Source organism: Mytilinidion resinicola (assembly GCF_010093595.1).
Source record: "Mytilinidion resinicola strain CBS 304.34 unplaced genomic scaffold BDZ99scaffold_2, whole genome shotgun sequence".
NCBI lineage: Eukaryota > Fungi > Ascomycota > Dothideomycetes > Mytilinidiales > Mytilinidiaceae > Mytilinidion > Mytilinidion resinicola.
Genome location: NW_022985438.1, coordinates 2584657 through 2605470, shown reverse-complemented (window position 1 = coordinate 2605470; position 20814 = coordinate 2584657). Strand labels below are relative to the sequence as shown.

The 20814-nt window shown below is 54.4% G+C and overlaps 7 protein-coding genes across 7 annotated transcripts in view; 5 read left to right on the top strand and 2 right to left on the bottom strand.

The window, feature by feature from the left end:
• Positions 1-52: 52 nt before the first annotated feature.
• On the top strand, positions 53-2163 carry BDZ99DRAFT_458394 (uncharacterized protein). Its single transcript, XM_033718902.1, has 6 exons — positions 53-225; positions 283-317; positions 377-446; positions 497-664; positions 717-1057; positions 1123-2163. The coding sequence occupies exons 1-6, from the start codon at positions 113-115 to the stop codon at positions 2118-2120; spliced, it is 1725 nt and encodes a 574-aa protein (XP_033583501.1). The 5' UTR covers positions 53-112; the 3' UTR covers positions 2121-2163.
• A 933-nt stretch (positions 2164-3096) lies between these two features.
• Positions 3097-6006, bottom strand: BDZ99DRAFT_485115 (uncharacterized protein; the record flags this gene model as incomplete). Its single annotated transcript, XM_033722689.1, has 2 exons — positions 3097-4929; positions 4978-6006. The coding sequence occupies 2 exons, from the start codon at positions 6004-6006 to the stop codon at positions 3097-3099; spliced, it is 2862 nt and encodes a 953-aa protein (XP_033583500.1).
• A 341-nt stretch (positions 6007-6347) lies between these two features.
• On the top strand, positions 6348-7611 carry BDZ99DRAFT_407432 (uncharacterized protein; the record flags this gene model as incomplete). Its single annotated transcript, XM_033716478.1, has 3 exons — positions 6348-6509; positions 6565-6773; positions 7037-7611. Coding segments are annotated over exons 1-3 (936 nt in total), but the record flags the coding sequence as incomplete, so codon positions are not given.
• A 1128-nt stretch (positions 7612-8739) lies between these two features.
• On the bottom strand, positions 8740-10621 carry BDZ99DRAFT_515119 (uncharacterized protein; the record flags this gene model as incomplete). Its single annotated transcript, XM_033724943.1, has 3 exons — positions 8740-10114; positions 10163-10471; positions 10575-10621. The coding sequence occupies 3 exons, from the start codon at positions 10619-10621 to the stop codon at positions 8740-8742; spliced, it is 1731 nt and encodes a 576-aa protein (XP_033583498.1).
• Positions 10622-12126: 1505 nt separating this feature from the next.
• On the top strand, positions 12127-14486 carry BDZ99DRAFT_138337 (uncharacterized protein). The gene is made up of 4 exons (XM_033712669.1): positions 12127-12366; positions 12427-12484; positions 12569-13275; positions 13369-14486. The coding sequence occupies exons 1-4, from the start codon at positions 12211-12213 to the stop codon at positions 14290-14292; spliced, it is 1845 nt and encodes a 614-aa protein (XP_033583497.1). The 5' UTR covers positions 12127-12210; the 3' UTR covers positions 14293-14486.
• Positions 14487-17277: 2791 nt separating this feature from the next.
• On the top strand, positions 17278-18911 carry BDZ99DRAFT_566349 (uncharacterized protein; the record flags this gene model as incomplete). The annotated part of the gene is made up of 5 exons (XM_033727576.1): positions 17278-17329; positions 17376-17386; positions 17434-17790; positions 17841-17993; positions 18045-18911. The coding sequence occupies 5 exons, from the start codon at positions 17278-17280 to the stop codon at positions 18909-18911; spliced, it is 1440 nt and encodes a 479-aa protein (XP_033583496.1).
• A 153-nt stretch (positions 18912-19064) lies between these two features.
• BDZ99DRAFT_138297 (amidase) overlaps positions 19065-20814 on the top strand; it is a 2487-nt gene continuing 737 nt past the window's right edge. Inside the window, exons 1-2 of the mRNA XM_033712667.1 lie at positions 19065-19478; positions 19534-20794. Coding sequence (XP_033583495.1) covers positions 19218-19478; positions 19534-20794 — 1522 coding nt within the window. The 5' untranslated portion in view covers positions 19065-19217. The remainder of the gene's footprint in view (positions 19479-19533; positions 20795-20814) is intronic.

Genomic DNA, 20814 nt, shown 5'->3' with positions numbered 1-20814 from the left:
GTCTCAGCTCCCGGCCTTACGTAGGCGCAAAGCGCACCCAGGCTCCACCACTTCCACCACGACATCCCGCCAAGTTAATACGCTGACCTTCATGTCATGTTGACCCTCTACAATGTCTGGCACCAGCGATGCTAGCACGACCGATGTCGACTCTAGTCCCTCCGACGCGACCACAGCGCCGCCTTTGTCGGCTCTCTTTCTGATCAAGTTCGACCAGAAGGTAGGGTGTGTACTAGCAGCTCCCCCAAATACTCAAAAGTCGCGCTGACGGTCTGTTTACAGCTACTCAATTGCCTGGAAGCGATCGGCTGCCAATGGTAAGCTTCATTGCCCTCCGAATTCGTTGCTTGATGGATGGCTCACGCGATCTACTTAGTTGTCCTTGATGGCACCGTCGAGTTCAAATCCCTCCCTTCCGGCCTACATACTGTAAAAGAGGACCTTGTGTATGTTGAAGTAGACCTGAGCGCATGAGTTGGAACTGACTTACAGGCAGATACTTTGTGCACGAGGGGTACGCTGGCCTAAGCGCATTTGTGAATGGACCGGGTTCAGAGGCGGAGCGCAACGCACACCTTGTTGCAGTGGGCATCTTGGTGCCATTGAGTTATGGAAGGCTTGGACGGAGCTGGCTCCATGCCCAAGCTCTCCAGAACTTAGCTGCGTACGTTCTCTTTTCGCATGGAGTACTCCGGCGACTGCTAAATAAGGCTCAGGGTATTGGTCGACGATGTGTCCAGAACCGAACCCTTAGAAACATACTGGGAGAAGCACGGAGCGAATGGCGACGGGGACACTCAAAACCTCAAGTCTTCCACCATATCATCCGGCTCAAACCCAAGTCCGTGGAAAACACATAACAGGAGCCGCGCCCTTTCGAGTCTGGTTGCTGTCATCCCTTCGGAGCAATCCCTACCACCTTGGCATCCTGCTTTGTCTATTGTAAAATACATCGATACCTTTGGTCCCTTAGTATTCCCTTTACAACGGGCTGCTCTGCTTCGGAAGCGGATTCTGTTCATGACGTCCGCGCCTGTCCGACCGGCCTGCGAATTTGGTAAGTGATGGAGAACGCCACATCTTTGTCCCATCTACGTTCTGTTCCTAATACAAAATACTTAGTGTACGACCTTTCTATTCTCTCGAGTATTCCCGGATCCGTTTCCGAGCTTCTTCCTCCTGGCTCGGAGTCTCTTCACAGGCTCCGTTCCCTATTCACATTAGGTATACACGATATACCGCTTCTAGAAAAAATGTCGGTCCCGCATGGTGCACCAGGAGCAACCCAAAACCCAGATGATGACGACACTTACGGCTGGGTTGCTTGCACGACCGACGAGATATTAACAATCAAGCAAAAACTATACGATATCATTGTCGATATACCACCTACTCCGAACAACACAACGGAAACTAAACGATGGTCGACTATCAAGACATCAGATGGAGCAGAGATCAAAGCTTCACAGAGAGATCTAAGACGCTTCAAGCTTCTTTACCACGAGCTATGGAAGATCCGGCACCGTGTGCAATCCGACCATGACGACGGAGACGAAGACACGGATGACCGTACCTCTTTATTACCGCACGACTCTGAAAACGAGAGCGAAGACGAAAGCGACGAGGGCTACGACGACAAGCTCATTGAGCCAATGACATGGGCTCAACTCGCCTACTCAGGCTTTATGTGGTGGGCGTCTGCCGGCGAAAAGGACTCCTACCTAACGGAAGAAGCGGATGGTGACCGAGAAATCCTCGGCGACATCTCCGACTTCGTGCCCGGCGGCATGCATATGGAGAGCAACGGTGCAGACCCCATGACAGCGAGTGGGCTCGCCCAGACGGGACTACACACTGCTATAATCGCCTACTTCCACCGCTTAACGTCGCTCATGGTAACTACGCTGGCCGACTTGATCGAGTGCTCGGATGACGAGGACCTGACTGGAGAAGAGAACACGGTTCTGCAGGTGACGAGCGAAGATATCGCGAGGATGGGCTTGGAAGCGTGGAGCGAGTCGGACAAGGCGTTTGCGAAGGATTTCCTGATGACGTACTTTGGCAGGGAGGCGGAGGTGCATGGGGCTAGTCTGGAGTGTTGTGGGATTAGGATCTGCTAGGGCGCTTGAATACGGCTGGAGTTGGAGTACAGTACAGTAGCATACCGAAAATCCTTATAATTCACACTTTGACCTCTTCTATATTACTGATGCTAAGACGGGTGAGCAAAGCAGGGCTTATAGTAATAGGATGAAGGTTCCTGCTCAGCTAACTAAAGAAAGAGAGAAGACCACGGCTATAACGACGGCCGTCAGTTACTTTGCATCTCTGAGCTACCTCTTGACCAGCTGGCGTCCCGGTACCGGGGCTGCTCCTGACAGTGGTGTTTAGATCTGAAAGTGTCACTCTAGCAGTGATATATCTGTGTGCTTATGCTCACGGGAAAGTGCTATAAGTGGGACAGGTAGGCGTCGCTGTCACAGATGCATGGGAGCATGGTTAATTTGATGTCTCATTGGCAGGTTGGGTACCATACTGCTATGCTACATGGGTATGCGAAAGCACTTCCAGTGACCGAAATGAAAACAGTGCTATAAAGGCACAGGCCTGCTATGCAGGAGAACGAAAAGAGAAGCACAGGCCGATGCAAGCAAACGGCAGATTTGTCGGATGAAGGCGAAGAAAAAAAAAGGGGGAACGGGGAATAAAACAGGCAAAAGCCGCCTGGGCAACTCAAATGCACTAGCCACTCGTGAGAAGAAGGGGAAAACGAAAGGCAAATAACCCTCGACCCCGTCGAAATGCCGAAGAAAATCCTATGCACGACAACAGAGAGGAAAAAGGACTCAAGGAAAAGACGCGGGAAGGAGTAATTCGAAACCCCATGAAAATCAATACCGACGCCCCTCGTTCCACCACCAGCCTCGGTGGTGTACAGTTTTCCCCCCAGGTGGAAGACTTTTTGGACCCTTGATTTGCTGCCCTTCCCTATGAAATTCGGAGGTATCACGTCCGTAGGATTCTCATTTCATCGTGTTTCCCATTCACATAGTCATCACGTTTGCCCAAGCTTGCTTTCCCTAGGATGCTGTCAGATTACGTCCCTTCTCCAGTGGCAACATCAGCAGTATGTCTTTTCTCTCGGTCAATGATAGGCCCGCCAGACCCTTGCACCTTCTCCACGCCAGAGAGTAGACTGCCGGGCACAAACTTGCTGCGGTCATCAACATCGAGCATTGGGCCCTTCGCTTTTGAGCCATCCATAACTCCGCGACCAGTCTTCACACCGCCTTGGCTGAAGCCAGCGTTGGCAAGTAGACCACGGCCCGTGAACGCATCCGACTCATCCTGTGGGACGTTATCGTGGATGTTGACGGCATAAGCAGCTAGTCCGGCTGGTGGCCCACCACGGAGGGAGCGGCTGCGCTCATAGTTGCCGCTGCCGTAATTTCCATGGTTTGCAGAGGTGCTGGGCCGCGCACGCCAGTCTGTAGACGGCGGGATCTTGATGGCTTCGTCTGGTGATGTGGCACTGGAGACTAATGGCTCGTTACTGGCATCGGGGATGTATCCCTTGCCTTTGCGAGCGTGCTGAGGTGGCTCACGATATTGGGGCGTGAGGTCTATCAGTGGCTTAGGCTTGTTTCGTGTGGAAGCTGAGCGGTTCAGGTCACTAGATTGACGTGTGCTGCGCACGGAAGATTTCCGGCCCAGACCGGCACCTGGTTCGTTGGCCATGTACGGTGAGTTGACGTTACTGATGAGGTTGGAACCGCCAGTGAAAGGACCAATATTACTACTGGTATTCTGCTCTCGTTCTTGAAGTAGCTTTTGCCGATGGGAGTACTGGCGCCCTAGGAGGCCTGTTGCAGCAAAGGGCTCTTCGCCGTTCGATTGATGGGATGATGATGTACTTTGTGCTAAGGAGTTGAGGCGGTTTGAGTTCTGGCTGTATTTGGTGGCATGTCCAGAAGGTGGTGGTGGTTCTCTTACGCGCGTGGACATTTTGCGAGAGTGTATCGCCTTTGTGTCCATAGGCAATCGCCAATCATCTGCAACGTTGTTGTTGTCTTTCTTTTCCTCCTTTTCAAACATACTGAGATCGAGAAGTGGCTTGAATGAGCCTAATTGGTAATGCGAGTCGACGGAGAACCCTCTAGAATGAGAGGCCATCTTCTCGTCCTTCGGACTGCCGCCCAAGAATCCAAAGCTTGGTAGAAGCCCACCTCCAGTGGCACCTTCTGCCGTCTTGGCTTTCTTTTGCCCCTCGCCCATGACATTTACCAGGTACCAGCTCCTCCATCCCTGGATTGCTTTGTAGAAAGCATTCGCAACCGCCTTGTCTGCCGTGCAGAAGAAATGGACAAAGCTCGTTTCATCCAAGAACATTGCTGTCTTCTGCTGGCTCTTTACAGCATAACAGATCTTCTTCGGCGGCCTGACTTTTGACACCTTTTTGACAGTCGGAGTGTATATGTCGAAATCGGACAAATGACAAACACTACTAGAGTCCTTGCCGGCGTCATTCTTTGCAAGCAGGATTTGACCGTCTGATCGCAATGTGAAGTGCTTCTTAGCCCACTTGCCGGGTTTCTGAGAGTAGTAGATAAAACAAGAGAAGGCTTCGGGTTTCGATGTGGGCACCTGGGAAGCACTGAGCTCTTCCTCAGCGCCTCTCGTGGAGGCGTCCACAAGGTAGAGGTTGTTCTCATCGTCCCTGTCCCATGAGTTCATGACATCACGTACGTGCTCATAGTGCCGAAGCGGTCTCGTCACTCCAACCTTGCCAAAGTTCTCGAGTAGCACCGATCCCTTTGGATCAATAGGCACGGAGAGACAGTTGGCTGCCGATCGAATGAGCTCCAATGGGGTAGTCTCTGGAACAACTGGGAGAAGTATTTGAGAGCCATTGCACTCTACCATCACGCGCTAGGAATATGTTAGCGGTATAGCCCCTCAACGGGGTTCATATCTTACGCGATCACCGGCATTGACAGCTGAGATTGGCGCATCAAATCCAGCTAATGGCTTAGGAGCGCTCTTGTCACCGCTACTAGTGCTAATCTCCCTGGGTCTTGAAGAGGTCTTAGGCCTATCTTCCAGTGCTCTAAGAGCGTCATCTCGATTGCGTTTCTTCAGGAACCCGAGTTTCGAAGGTGAACTATGAGGTAGCGATTTCTGTGATGATGTCTGAGGTCTGGATTCGGAAGGACTACCCTTTGAAGTTGACGGTCTCTGGTCCTTGCCAACGGTTCTGGCTCGCATTCGCGATTTGGGCTGTGCCTCCTCTTCCTGGTGCTGTTTCGCGCGGCTAGCTTCCTGAAGCCTCCTTTTGTTGCGAGATTCTCCCTCTTGTTGTGACCGGATACGCTCCTCTTCTTCTGCCTTCTCTTGCAGCTGTTTCAGCCGCTCTGCTTCCAAAAGCGCCTTCTGTTTCTCCTGTTCGTGCCTCTCCCTCCGCTCTTGCTCTGCCCGCCTAGCTTCCAAAGCTTCCCTCTCTGTGCGCTGCTCCTCCTTTATTCTCCTGAGACGCTCAGCCTCGCCATGCATCAGTTTGCGCGCCTCCTCGCGCGCAGTGGCCAACGGTTCTCGAGCTGTGCGCTTGACCAGAGGAACTTGCTTCCCCGCCACGCCCATGGATGGCGACGCCTTGCTCTCTTCATTGCTAGTCTGTTGCGACGCATTATGGGGTCCTAAAGTACCCGAACGAAGGCGTGGACTTGAGGTCGCGTGCGTGGGTACCGGAACAGGGGGAGGAGGTGGGAGAGTTTGAGACTTTGCGCTGCGCATGCCGGGGAGGTCGGGAATCGGAGGAACAGCATTGTTGACGGCGACGCCTGGCCGCTGGCGATGGTATCGCGACATGCTCCTGCTAACAGAGGTCTCCTTCGGCGGGTTGAGCGGTGGCATGGGCGGGGGCGGCTGCTTCAATTGCTGCTCCTGCTGGCGGCGCACGGAGCGGTACCGCGAGAACTTGGGGGCGGCGGAGGTCGAGACGTCGGCCATGTTTGTGTCGCATTCCTGGTGAGTGTCGTGGGACGTGGAGGAGCGTTCCTGGGTGGTGTTGCAGTAAGCTGGATCTGAAGCAAGGGAATGTACAGCTGGTGGGGAGACCACACCAATGCAGGGGCGCATGACGGACAGCCTCCCCAGTGCTCCCCTAGCCGCATCACTCGCCCAGTGCTGAGCGGTTTTCAGCCCGAGACGCGTTTAATTTCGCATCAGCGCCAGCAGCCCTAACAGCGCGCAGCAGGTCGACGCGGACGAGGCGTCGCTCCAGCCGGGAGAGCGAGGCTGGCGTCTGCTATTGGCCAGTCCGTCACCATCGTCAATTCATCCTTCGTACCATTGAGACCATGGACAGCAAAAGGAAGCCCATCCGTCTCTTGGCAGTCTGCCTCGCGATATGCCTGCTTCCTGTTATCTACCTCTTCTTCGGCGTCGACTGGAGTGTGGCCTCGTTGCCCAGGAAAGACCCAGTTCTTGAGTCAGCAAATTCGACTCTCGGGGTACATTTCCTTGTCTGGGACCTCGTATATCATCTCGTACTAACACTTAAAATAGTTCGGCGCCGTCATAGCCGTTTCCCATGCGAAATCGTCGCGTCGGAAAGATCTCATCTTCGCAGCCAACCTGACCGGCATCGATCTCACAATCCCTGACCAGCCGGTCTGGACCGACCGGGATCTCCGCAGCTTTCGATCGCCGGAGAATTCTCGAATTGGCAAGGGTTCGGCTCTAGCCTGGATGGGACATTTGTATGCCCTGAAATGGTAATGCTTTCGTTATGTTTCAACCGCTCTTGCATGTTGGCAGCTACCATTACGTTCACCTTTCCGTCTGCATACACCAGTTTGGCACTGTCTGAGGTGACTCAGCGAGTTTACCAGCTATTCAAATTGATCCTCATTCACAATAATCAGTCCGTCACTCTTCAAGCACTGCTGCGAACTATCATCTCTCAAATATCGAAATCTTGAACCGCCCAACTCAGACCCTCTTGGCCACAAGCACCCAAATCACTAACAACCCCCAGGTTCCTCAGCACCCCCCTCAGCACCGCCATAATCCTCGAAGACGACGTCGACTGGAGCATCCACCTCCGCCGCACCCAAATCCCCCTCGCCGCCGCCGCCCTCCGCGCCCTCCTCTCCCCCAACACCACCTCCACCTACTGGGGCCCGCTCACCTGGGAGCTGCTCCACCTCGGCCACTGCGGCGACTTCCTAGCCAGCCCCTACGACAACCCCTCCTTAGCCCCCTACCTCGCTAACGCCCCTAGCCACACCTACAGCACCTACCACGACCCCACCCTCCCGCCTCGCAGCCGCCTACGGCCTCAGACCGCGGAGTTTCTGGGTGCTCTCCCCGAGCAGACGCGCCTGCTGCACCCCTCCCGCTGGCCCCTCTGCACCTTCGGCTACGCCGTCACGCGCGCCTCGGCCGCCCGCCTGCTCGAGACGTACGGCACCGAGGGGCCGGGCGGGTGCCAGGCCTACGACGTGCGGATACTCGAGGCGTGCAGGGACCACGGGTGGGGCTGCTGGAGCGTGAATCCAGAGCTGCTGCACCATGTTGAGGGCGGCAGTGAGATCGCGGGGGTCGATGCGGGGAAGACGGTGGATGGGGGAGCGAGGAGGGGAGGGAGAGGAGCGACGCCGAATATTGCGTGTGGGGCGAGGGCGAAGGGGTGGGTTACGGAGGATGCGGCGGTGTTGAGGTGGTTGAGGGGGAGGGTGGAGAGGGGGGCTTGTTTGGGGAATTTGATGGAGGAGGATTTGGGGAGGTGGCCGTGAGGGGGTTTGGGTTGAGGCGAGGACAGGTTGTGAGGAGATTGTCGAAGGTTGAAGAGACGGGTTGGAGGTGTTTAATGAGTTATGAGGTATGATATAGCGAGCATTGGTGTTAAGGAACATGGGTATTATGGGAAAGGGATGGGCTTACCTTGTGCGACGCGAGGACGCCCGAGGACGGTTGGCGTATGGTTGTTAACAAGCACAATTTGTTGGTACTGAATGAAGTAGGTAGATCAGTAGGACACCAGCACATCTTCAGAAAATTTAGTCTATTTTCTTGAAGCGTACTATTCACAGCGTGAAAGATCCCACCGTAATTCTCGCACCTCCTCAATCCAGGTCCAGTCAAGCCGCCCAAGACCAAGCAGGTGTATCTACAAAGACGTAGACCTACGTATAGTAACTGTTGGACCAACCAACCATGCAACTTGCCAATAAGACAGCTTTTGCCTGTTGAAGAAAAGAGAAAAAGATTTCATCCACAAAAGGCTTCGCCAGCCTCTCCAGCAGACTCCCATTTTTCCGGGGCCACAAGGTATAGAGTGCTCTGCGCGAGCAACGGCCAGCGCCATAGAATGCAAACAAGTCAATTCGATAACAAAAACGAGAGAACAGCCGCAGCCTGTCGCAAACGAAAGGGGGTATAAGAAAGCTAAACCATTTCCATCCCAAGGTGTGGCACTGAAGCAGAAGTCGTGTCCGTATCCGAAACATCGGTGTTTCGGTTTTCCAAATGTGCCTTGGTCCTTTCATTCCGGGATTCGTATGTCGACTTTGAGTTCGTGCAATCCATGAGCGATCCATGGAAACGCGAAACGCGCTGTCGCTCCTATTCGTCCATTTCGACACATCCTAGTGCCTGTCATCCAACACGTGACCCAAGTCCAACAACACCGTCTTAGTCCAATGAAACAGCCTCCTCCAAACCTGTAAGTAAAGTGATTTAGCGCCACAAATCTGCCTTGGAGCCCCTGTGCTCGCGGGATGCGTGGCCGGGGACCCAGCTTCCCCGAGATCCGCCACCACTTAGACTCCCAGCGGTGCGCGGCCGCTCGTCGTCTGCAGGCACGGCCAAGAACCCGCCGAAGCCGTTGCCCACAACCACGCTCTTTCTTGCTTCGCCACCCCAATGCGCACCGAGTCCTTTGCTCGCAGTGTAGGCGCTGAGCGGACGTCCACCGGACATCGAGCCACGCCTGCCAGGTCCTTCAGAGGGCATGACAGATGTGTAGACCCATTCAAGCTCGTCGAGGCCCTTGGAGAAGACTTCGAGCTGTTGGTGGAAGCCACGGGGCGCGTGTTGGGGCGAATCTGCAAATGGTACAATAGGAGGCGCGAGGGTGAGTGATTCGGGGAAATCTGGGTCGCGGACGTAAAGTTCTCGGAGTGCCGGGAGAGAGTTCGACATGAGTGAGTTGGTGAGATAATTGTAGTAGGAGAGGGCGGGTGGGTAGAGCGAGTGCTGGTTTGAGGAGATTGAGGTGATCTCGAAATGGAGAGTCTTGAGGCTGATCGATTGGAGCGGTGGGATGGGCTCCAGTGGGAGTGAATTCGCAACTTGAGCAATGATGCTGAGCTCCACCAGGTGTGAGGCAGCCCATAGGACGGAATGAAGTGTCGAGACCGGGATGCCGGAGCATTCCTTTAGTTTCAGAATCCTGAGGGATCCACGCGTGTCGGACCGGGATAAATATTGGACAAGTCCGTCAGCAGTGATGCCTGGAGCCCTATTCAGGGTAAGGGTGTGCAAGGCCGGAAATTCCGGGATCATTTGGTTGGACTGGAAGATTGAGCTCTCCAACCAGGGCATGTCGGAAATTGTTAGATTGCGAATGACAGGCAGAGAGGCCAGGACCTGGCGCAGGATGGTGGGTTCGACCCGTAACTTGGATATCTCCAGAATTTGTAGGTCTTGCCAGTGCCGCTGTAGCAGAAGCTCCAGGGACTGCTCTGCTCCAGCCTCATACTTCATTTTCCGGATGTGCGGGCACCGAACTTGGAGCTCCTGTCTCAGTGTATGACACGACGGGTCTCCCGTGAAGAAGCCTTCCGGTAAATCGACATAGAGGAGATTTGGGAGGACCGAGACAGTTCGGGCAAGGTCGGCCTTGCTGGTCTCCCGCGTCATATATGGCAGCTTGAGGAACTGGACAGCACTGGCGCAGTATTGATTGTCCCTTACGGTCCGGCATAGGAGCTGTAGTCGCGCGGTAGGGGTGTCAACGGCTTCGTGGTTGCGTGACTTGCGCCGCCGCTTCTCGGAGAAGATCTCCTCGAGCTCGCAGTAGTGGACGGCGTCGATTCTAATGCTGTGATAGCTGCGGTACGTCAGCACGGTACTTGTGAGCATTTCCCAGAAAACTTACAGCAGCCCCGACGCAATTGGGTACCATTGGCGGCGCGTCTTGGAGCAGTTTGCCAGGTCTCGGAGGTCGCAGAGCATGCAGCCATCCGACACGATGGAGCTCTCGCTGGACTCGTATGTCTCGTCGGTAGAGTGCGGGCACACATTCTGGAAGATGAGGCGCAGGACCTTCTCGGGCAGGCGGCTGATGCGGTCGGGGCCGGTGTAGACGGCGGGGAAGAAGTGCTGCTGGTGGAGGTCCTTCTCTTTGTCGCGCAGCTTGGAGCGCGAGCGGAAGTGCTTCATGAAGCCCATGATGCGGACGAGGGTGCTGGGCGGGGGGTTCGTGTTAGCTGCGTACAGACACAGTGAATGGACGGGGAGGCATGCAGCAACGGGCAGCTTTGAGGGGTGTGGCAAGCAAGGAGGCTTACCCTTCGCGGTCGCGCTCGCGGGGTGAAAGATGCGAGCGCCGAGCCATGCAGGTGGAGCCGTGGCACGGCGTAGCGCGCGACTGTCTTGTTTCTGGAGCGGAACAAAGAATGAACCTGGGTCTTCCTTTGACGCACGGCAAGGGCAGCGAGTCGGGGGAGATTGCGGGACTGAGACAGGCAGAGACAATGGCGTTCGGCGGCGGACAAGGACGCAGCTGTGGTTTAAAGGGGCATTCACACGGCCAGCTGGACGGCTCAGGGTGCAACCGGTGCCTTGGTGCACATCGATCCACGAGGGCCAGTGGGGTCAACGGTGAATGTCGGGGCTGTCAGCAGCGTGTCGCTCACGGCTGGCATTTTGTTGGACAGCATGGAGCCCAGTCCAGTCACGACGCACTTCACCAGCATGGCATCGAGCCAAGACTGGAGGATACAGTAGGTTTGTCACGATGGATGGCCGGAGACACAGCGGTGCCAGCGGCGCCAGGGGCTGCAAGCCACACGCCGACAACGTGCGCCAACCACGCCGAAACGGGATATTTATAGGATTTCTTCCAACGGCCGATCAGGGAATCCATCTCAATCTCAACCTCGTGCTCTGCATGCATCCTCCACGTCCGCAGCACCCCGCTGCCATTGCCAGCTGTCTCAGCGAGAGGCGCTGCGCCGTCCGGCACGTCGTGACTGATTGCTGAACGGGCACGCCTCGGGCTGCACAATCTGTCCCCTTGAACCCTGTATCGTGCACCGCCAAAGCGCTGCTCCGACAGGATGCCAGCACTGCGCCGGCCTCGAGCAGCAGCACTCGTCTGGCCAACGCTACAGGTGCCAGTGCAGGTGACGGCGACGGTGACAGAGGTCGCAGCCAAACAATAAACACACGGGCACAACGACGTGGTGAGTGGGACGGCAAGGAGCCACGGAACCCGTGGTCCCGTTACCACGAGTCGTCCGCGTGCGGGTTCCAATGGGCGGCGGGCTTTTGTTTCAGAGTCTGGGACGTGCAAAACACTGCCAAAGGTCGCGGCCCCTGTCCAGTGTGTACAGCCCGCCGCATAACGCCCAAGAAAGCCAGCTGCAGCGCGTCTGGCGGCGAGGTCATGGCGGCGGCATCCTGACAGAACTGACAGAGACGCTGCCAGATGCATGGCGTGTCTCGAGTGCTGGCCTGCGCGATGCTGATGCGCGATGCTGATGCGCGCAGGGCCCAACTGGAAGAAGCCAAGGTGCAAGCTGTCGATTTAGCTCGTCCCGGATGCCTGTAACGAATTTGGCGGTTGGTCTGCGTCGACGTTCCGACCCGGGCAAGCTAACTCGAGTCCTCACCTCACTTCTTCACCTCTCCTCCTTCACCTCGCCCATCACGGGTCTGCCATCTTGCCTGCCTCGCCATCACCAGCCTCTTTGCTTTGCGTTTGATTTGCTGGGCTCTGGGCTCCTTCACCTTGCTGACTGCTGCTGTAGCTAGTCCTCTAGCTCTTCCAGTCCTGGACGTCCCATCCCGTTTCTCTCCCTCATCCGTTCCTTCCGTCAGAAGTATTGACGACACAGCGACATCGATTACAACTGCACCTTTCCTCACTAGCGTCCGTCCCAACAAACCCTATCTCTTACCAGCCCCACGTTTCTGGAAACAATGGCAACCTCGTCCCCTCAAGCCCCGAGCCTGGATCGGTACGTTGTCATCCACGTTGCTACAACGTGTGATGAACATGGTGTATATGTTACGAAAGACTCGGCTGAGGTTATTGAGCTCGGGTGGATACTGCTCGACGCGAAGAGCTGTGAAGAGGTATGTTGAGTCACCCACGATACCCAAAATAAACAATCTAGTTCTGACGCCACGTCACAGCTCCATCGGGAATCAGTCCTTGTCAAACCTGTCAACACGCCCATTACCCCATTGTGCAGTAAGTTCCCTCAAACTTCTTCGCCGTTGACGGTGAATCTGCCCCTCAAAATCAGCCCCAAGGCTAACATCAAATTTTTCGCAGCGAGCTTGACCACCCTGACATGGGAGCATGTCCGCAATGCCGGGTCCTTCCGAGACGCCGTCAATCGTGTTGACCAGTTCGCCCAAGAGCATCTCACGCCGAAGAACCTCGAGTTTGCGTTCGTGACGCTCGATTCATGGGATCTCCGTGTTCAGTTGCCCCGTGAAGCTCGTGACAAGGCCGTAGTTTTGCCGCCGTATCTACAACATTCGCGCACCTTCGACCTACGCACCGAATACCAGCGTTGGCAGGCTCACCACCCCGAGTCGTTGCCCTTCGGCTCGAGCGCTTTGGCCAACATCTGTGCAGCCCTTGAGGTCGAGCCGGTGCAGTCATCGGCACCCATCAAACACAACCTGCCATTCCACCTCCAAGCTCTAGCGCCTGCCTCACCAAGGCGTGCTATGGAAGAGGCTGTCACTCTTGCTAGAGTCCTTCGAGGTTTGATCCGCAAGTCTCAGCCAGCACAGGACCATCCAGACGTGCTTACCAAGCCAATGGACGCCCGAGCTGATGTCCGCGCTTTCCTCTCGGAGCGTAGCAAGGTTCTACACATGAGTGGACTGCCCCACGACACCACCCAGTCCGAGCTCGAGAGCTGGTTCACCCAATTTGGCGGCCGTCCCATTGCTTTCTGGACTCTCCGCACTCCCGATCAACACAAGCCCACTGGCTCCGGTTTCGCAGTCTTCTCTTCACACGAAGAGGTATGTTGCCCATTGTTTATGTTGATGCTGGAATTTTCGGCCAAACACTATGCCCCTCCACCCGTGACGTCACGTTTGCTAACTGTTCTGCAGGCTGCCGAGAGTTTGTGCATGAACGGACGCGCCCTCAACGAGAAGGCCATTGAGGTGTCTCCCTCCTCCAGCCGCGTCCTCGACCGCGCTGCCGATATCCTCACCCCCTTCCCGCCAAGCAAGAACCGCCCGCGTCCTGGAGACTGGACTTGCCCGTCATGCGGGTTCTCCAATTTCCAGCGTCGCACCGCATGCTTCCGTTGCTCCTTCCCAGCTATGTCGGGTGCTCCTCAAGGAGACCCAATGGGCTACCCGTACGGATATGGACATCCTTCTATGATGGGCCCTCCTGCTCATCACATGGGTCATGGCCACGGCATGGGCCACATGGGTCGTGGTGGCACGTCGGGTGTCGTCCCATTCCGCGCTGGTGACTGGAAGTGCGGCTCGGACGGCTGTGGATATCATAACTTTGCGAAGAACGTCAGCTGTCTCCGCTGTGGTGCTAGCCGCACTAACGCTGCGATTCCAGCTGACTCGGGCTTCACTTCTCCTATGGACACTCCTTCGAGCTTTGGTATGGGCCCTCCCTCAATGGCCGGTACTCCTGGCCCTGGTCCTTTTGCGGCCGCTGGTTTCGGCTCTGGTGGCGGATTCCCTGGCCAGCAGTTCGGTGGCCCACCAAGCACCTACGCTCTGCCTTCCGGAATTGGAGCTGCTAGCCCCTACCCCCCAATGGGAGCACAGTATGCACCGAACGGCGGCATGCACGGGGGTACTCCCTTCGATAGCCGTGCTGCCGAAGCGGCGTTCACCTCTGCTGGCCAGGCGCCTGCTTCTGCTGGTGCTGGTTTCTCCAATGGTGGGTTCAACGACGGAGGTCACAACGATCCCTTTTCTTTCCTCTCGACCGGCCTCGGTGGCCTCTCAATGAACGATGATCGACGTAACCCCAACAACCCGGCTAACAAGTCTCCCGCATAAATGCATTTATCGGAAGCTTTCCTTCTCAGGATTTTCACATGTCGGGCCAAGTGATTTCATTGGGCGGTGGAAATAATCTATGAACTCAGCGATGGAGTGGGTTTGGGGTCTTTGATTTCTTGAAGGTTCGGAGTTTCTTCAGATTGGACAACACACATCTTCGCAAAATCTGCAGGCAAAGGAGCATGGAAACGGAACCGGTGGGGGTGGTGCATAGACTGGAGACAAACAGGCCGGGAGTTTGATACCTCACATTCGGCGGGCGGTGTTCACTGGAGGATCGATATAAAAGCGTGGGAGAAAAGCACAGGTCAGGGTGCTGGGATTTGCTCGGGTGGTCTAGTTGGAAGATCTCTCTTTCTTGCTGTACTTGTTCTTTCTTGCTTCGATGATTTTTATCCTTTCTGAGTTCTCCAAATTGGCTCTCCGACTCCTCTCCCTTTCACATTCAGCCTGCTTCGGTTCTTGTTTTTCCTCTTTTTGCTTGCACTTGTCTGCAATGCAGCGACATATGGGATGGCCGCATGGCATAGCGTTTAGCGGCGGTTCGGTGGACAGGAACCAGGTGGGGCGTAGGTCGGGAAACCAGAGCGGTCGGTCTGCATGGGCTTTTTGGCTTGATATATGCTTTAGCGGGATATGGAACGGGGGCATGGAGAACATTTGGATCGCAGAAACGGAGGTGCGGGGCAAAACGGAGTCGGCTATACAAGGCGGCTGGAGATCGTTCTTTCATGGAACCTCATTGCCCGTATACATGGCATGGGCTCTTTGTCCTTTAGCTCCGTTTTTGCGTCCTGTTTTCCTGCTAATTCTGCCTTTTTCCTGCTCTTTTTTTGCTCAGATCACAATAAACAAAAACTATGGACTAGGTACTCCTCAAGCCCTCTATCAACTCTTCTCTATATCTTCTTTTCCCTCCTTTTCCACTAGAGACGTCACGGCAAGACGATTAGCTGTAGACTTCCGAGGAAAGGAGGCGTGGGCTTAACCCAGAGGAATTAATTTGCATGCCTGTATGTACAATGCCTTGTTATAGAAATCCGTACACTCGTTTACCGCTGCGTGAGGAGCTTCATAGCATTTTCAGTATTCCAAATAAGAGAAAAGTTCGGCATTTTGGATAACTAGTAAACTCGCGAGGCCACCCCAGACAGCGTCAACAGGGCGTACGCAGACACGCGGGGCACGAAAAAAGTGACACTCTAATTCCTAGAACAAGCCACCGCCATGGGTGTGCGCATGTATACCATTGCTTAGGGTGCCTTAATTCATTTTCAGAAAAATAAACGAGATAAATGCTCCTTGTCTTGGACTATGTGGAAACTTATTGAAGCACCTCAAGCAGTGGCAGATAAGTGTACAATGCCTCGACATAGAAATCCGTACACTCAGTCACCGCTGCATAAGGAGCCTCGTAGCATTTTCAGCATTCCAAATAAGAAAGAAGTCCGGCATTTTGGACAACTAGTAAACCTGCAAGGCTACCTCAGACAGCGTCAACAGGGTGTGCGCAGATCAGAAGTGTACCCACTGTCGACGGCTTCTGTTAGTACGTTGAAGCTCCACAGACAGTGGCAGGAATGCGTACAGATGTCTTAGGCAAGGTACTGTACACACCAGACATAATGCTGTATGAGTGTGCCACTTTGTTCACGTCCAGCGTGGCAGATTGGGAGTGTATCCGCTGCCCTCGGTTTCTATTAGGACCTTTGTTCGTTGGAGCCCCACAGACCGTGGCAGGAAGATGTACGGATACCTACAGCATCTTCCTGCGTCCGGTGACCTAGCGCGGAAACTGAGTCGACCCCTGTAAACCTCCCTTTCTGGGCTATTAAGAGGTGGCTTAAAGACTCATTGGCTAGGGAGCTGTTATTCCCCCTAAAGGCGTTCGGAATTGGTACCTTAAACCGTAATTTTGTGGTTTGATTTCCGCGCTAAGTCACCGGACGCAGGAAGATGCTGTATGGCAAGGCACTGTACAACATACTTTGTTCTACGCTCGGTTAATAATGCCTATTGCTTCTCGCGATTGTCTTCAGGGGAACTTCGGCCTTCGAATAGAGGCACAGACAAAACTTTAGACTTCTCCAATTCACGAGATCACATCCACCACATCTCACCAACATGTGGAGGCTTGTATACAGGGAGTGTCTCGGGCTCTCCAATACTGTGCAAAAGTTACGAGATTCATCCCCTAAAGCTCCCAATTCGAAAACTCGCTCGAGTTTTGTGTTGACAAGTTGGCAGAACATCACTCTGGGAGTCATTTACGCTCTTCCACAGCAAAGCAGTCAATGAACTTGGCACCTTGGGCTTCCCATCTATGCAATCGTGGACGCGATGTCTTGACTTCTTCCAGTGACATGCACTGACTCGGCATCTACCCAGCCGAACCAATAAATTCACGCCTCAATAGAGAAAACCCGGCCCCACTTCAGCTGAACGCCATGTAGCGAGACCGCCAACCACTAAGTTCTCAACACGGGCACGGATGCATGCGTCTATCATCAGCCCCCGGATGGCGTTGCCGTTTCGCCAATCAGTCGGAGTAGTGCCTTTCAAGAAGCAACATGAGGCGCAGCACCCATTTTCGGAGAATGCCTGATCGCCGTGTTCGTTCAGCTTACCTTCACCGTCTGTCCCACCTCAAAAGACTAGGTGCCTCCTCGCTTTACGCCCATCTACACCTTGTGACCAGCCCTATTCCTTTCATAACATCAGTTTGTGTGCCAGGACTCTGTCTGACCTCACACTAGCGCTTATATTACTCGCCTTGTCTCTCATCAGCCTGCTTGAAAACCTACAGAGTATTTAATGATCATTTGTCGAAATTTTCTTCCACCGTCCTCTTGTCTTCCTGCTTTTTGTCGTCTAGAGTTGGTCCATTGTCATCGTTCTCGCTTTTCGAGATTACTCCGTGGCAACCCATCAGGCCCAAACCAGCCCATCAGATTTCGAAGTAGTACGCCCTCTGTCTCGAGAATGGCGGTGCCTAAGATAAGGTCGCCAAAGAAGCTCATTGCGTGTTGTGATGGTATGTTGCAATGCGGATCCATGCAATCACGAGCTGATTTTGACAGGGACGTGGATGGTGCGGACTACCACATAACTTAGCAGTTACCTTCTAATATATCTCAGGACAGCGACAAGGGTTGGGTCAAGGGATCCGTCTTCGATGGTCCCGGCCACTTGCAAACACCGTCAAACGTCACCCGGATATGCAGAGCGATTTTGCCTGAAGATCGGAATCACCACCCGCAGATCGTCTACTACCAATCTGGAGTTGGAAATGGTAGTACTTACTTAGAACGTCTGTATGGAGGTGGCACCGGCGAAGGTATAGGAGAGCACATTCGCGAAGCATATGGCTTTCTTGCGAACAATTACACTCCGGGGGATTCCATCTTTCTGATAGGATTTTCCCGGGGGGCTTTCACTGCCCGAAGCATAGGCGGTTTGATTGGCGGTATGGGGTTGCTGGAAAAGGCGGGAATGGTAGGCTCTTGTTCCACAAATGCTTTGATAGTACTAATGACCATCCCCAGCCGTGGTTCTACCTCATCTTCAAGGACTGGGAGAATGCTGGCGTGAAAGGTTATAAGCCATCCATCTTGCATGCAATACCGGACTTCAACATAGCTGCGCCGCCCGAAGACATCAAAGGATATCTTTGGAGCTATAGGAACGAGCTCCTTAAGGTTTGAGGTCTACTATTCGACAATGAGCTCAAACTGACTTATATATCATAGCGAGGCATGACCCGCGAAGTAGATATCCAGGCGATTGGAGTTTGGGACACCGTTGGAGCTTTGGGAATTCCTACAACGCCTCTACTCCAGAAAGTCGGCCTCCCGGACTTCTTGCACGAGTACAGATTCTTCGACACCTCGCTAGACAATCATGTCAAAAACGCCTTCCACGCTATGGCATTGGACGAACAGCGCGCATCGTATACCCCAACCCTTTGGGAGAAGCCAGCGCACTGCACGACAAACATCAAGCAAGTCTGGTTTCCTGGGGTTCATTCCAACGTGGGCGGTAGCTACGACGATACAGGGATGGCAGACATTACTTTGGCGTGGATGATGTCGAACCTAAGGCACTGGATCGATTTCAATCCAAACTATATTCGAGAACAGCATTTCATGAACCAGAAATACAACTCTTCGCGACAACCGCCTCTTGCGCGGGGCTGGAGTCTTGGTAAGATCTACGACTCCTGCACGTTCCCAACCTCACTTGGAGGTCGCGAGCCTCGTAAACCGGGAATGTACACTCGCATGAATTACATCACTGGAAAGGAGACGTCCGAGCCTTTGGAGTGGACGCATGAAAGGATGCATGTATCAGTTCGTGCTCGATTGCTGATGGAAGGGAAAGGCTATGATGATCAAGGACCTTACACCCCGGGCTCCCTTTCAAGTTGGGCTTGGGATAAGGGGGATCAGTACAGCGGTAATGCCATTCCAACTGGATTTGATGGTAGGGGTGTGCGATGGGTTTACCAAGGGGAAAACCCGGCATTTCAAGGCAGGATGATGTTCGAGGACAAACTAGAGGAGTTTGAATTGGAGCTACTGAGAATGGATCCAATTGCGGCCGCAACGGTTCTCTGAATCATTGAAAAAAGAGGGAATGACGACTGAATCGGGTTAAGCATATTTCGTATGGGCAGAATGTTGGATACTGTATTTCCTGATGCAGCATTAAGGGAGGTAATCTGGGCATATACCGTTACGATTCCATAAAAATCTTCAGCCCCGATAGTCAAAAATATCAGCGAGTTATAAGTCCATAATAGGCAGACCATTCCCCTCGAAGCCCGTGACCAAAACGAACCTCGGCATCCCCACTTCTTCGAATCGAGCTTCGTCAAACATCACCATAAACATTCCGTGCGCCATGTCTCCTCACACTCAACAATGGCACTCGCAACGCCAGAAAAGTGGCAGCTCGTTGCCTGGCAGAAAAAAGACCAACAATACTTGAGAATACCCAAGGAATGGCTCCTGAAGTACTCGCCATCCCCAGCACTGACAAACTACCTCGATGTCCCGCGTAAATGCGGTATACTGGATGCTCAGGACCTTGAGATAACAGAGAAATATGACGCCACTGCTCTCGTTGATAGTCTAGCAAAGGGGAAGCTGAAAAGTGTCGACGTCGTGAGGGCATTCTGCAAGGTACGAGAATTTGGACTTGAGTCTACCTTCAAACATGCACTTACTCGTCAAGTAGAGAGCAGCGATAGCCCAGCAACTCACCAATTGTCTCACTGAGATCCTATTCGACGAAGCTCTCGCCCGAGCCGCCCATCTTGACGCCCATCTCGCCGCCGGTAACCCTCCCGTGGGCCCTCTTCACGGCCTCCCCATCTCCCTGAAAGACACCTTTAAGATACCGGGCTACGATGCCACAGTTGGTCTCGCAATCCTCGCCTTTAAGCCTGCCACCACAGCCTCCACCCTCGTAGATGTCTTGCTCAACGCGGGTGCGGTGCTATACTGCAAAACAAATGTCCCGCAAACTCTCATGGCACTAGATTCTCACAACAACATCTTCGGGCGGACAATAAACCCATCCAACACCGCCGTCACACCCGGCGGTAGCAGCGGCGGCGAAGGCGCACTAATTGCCATGCGTGGAAGCGTGCTAGGCGTCGGGACCGATGTAGGCGGTAGCATACGCATACCGGCCATGTGCAATGGCCTGTATGGCATCAAGCCCTCCTGGCAGCGGATCCCGTTCTCAGGGCAAGAGAGTGGCACGCTGCCAGGCCACGGGAAGCTCACAATTCCCGCGAGTGCGGGCCCAATCGCACATACGATGCGAGATCTTGAACTATTCTTCTCCACCGTATCCGACCAGAAACCGTGGGAGGTCGATCCAGACGTCACGCCCAGCCTATGGTTATCTCTCTCAACACTCTCCTCGAAACGTCCGCGGATTGGGGTCGTTCGCCGTGACGGATTGATAGACCCGCTACCCCCTATCCAGCGGCTGATGGACGAAACGGCCTCCGCTCTGCGTGCCTCGGGGATCGAGGTCGTGGAAATTGACATCGCGCCCCTCTTCTGCCAATGCCAGTCCCTCGCCAACGCCCTCATGGGCACAGACGGCGGCAACCACATCTTCGACCTCGTCGAAGCAACCAACGAGCCCCTCTCCCCCTGGCTCGCTGGCCGCCTCGCCCGGAAAGCGCCCAAGACAATCGAGAAGCTGCAAGCGCTGCATGCGAAGAAAGTCGAGCTCGAGAACGCCTTCTTAAAGATCTGGAGAGACGAAAAGGGACCGATCGACGCATTCGTGTGTCCCGTGGCTCCCCATCCCGTGCCGCCAATCGATCGCTGGAACGGGGTCAGCTACACCAGCTCCTTCGTGCTGCTAGACTACCCCGCTGGCGTAGTTCCCGGTCGCGCGTTCGAGAAGCGGGATATGGAAGGCGAGATGCCAGACACGAAACCGCTCGGATCGTGGGATAAGGTCAATCGGGAGCTTTGTATGTCCTACCTTCTGCCC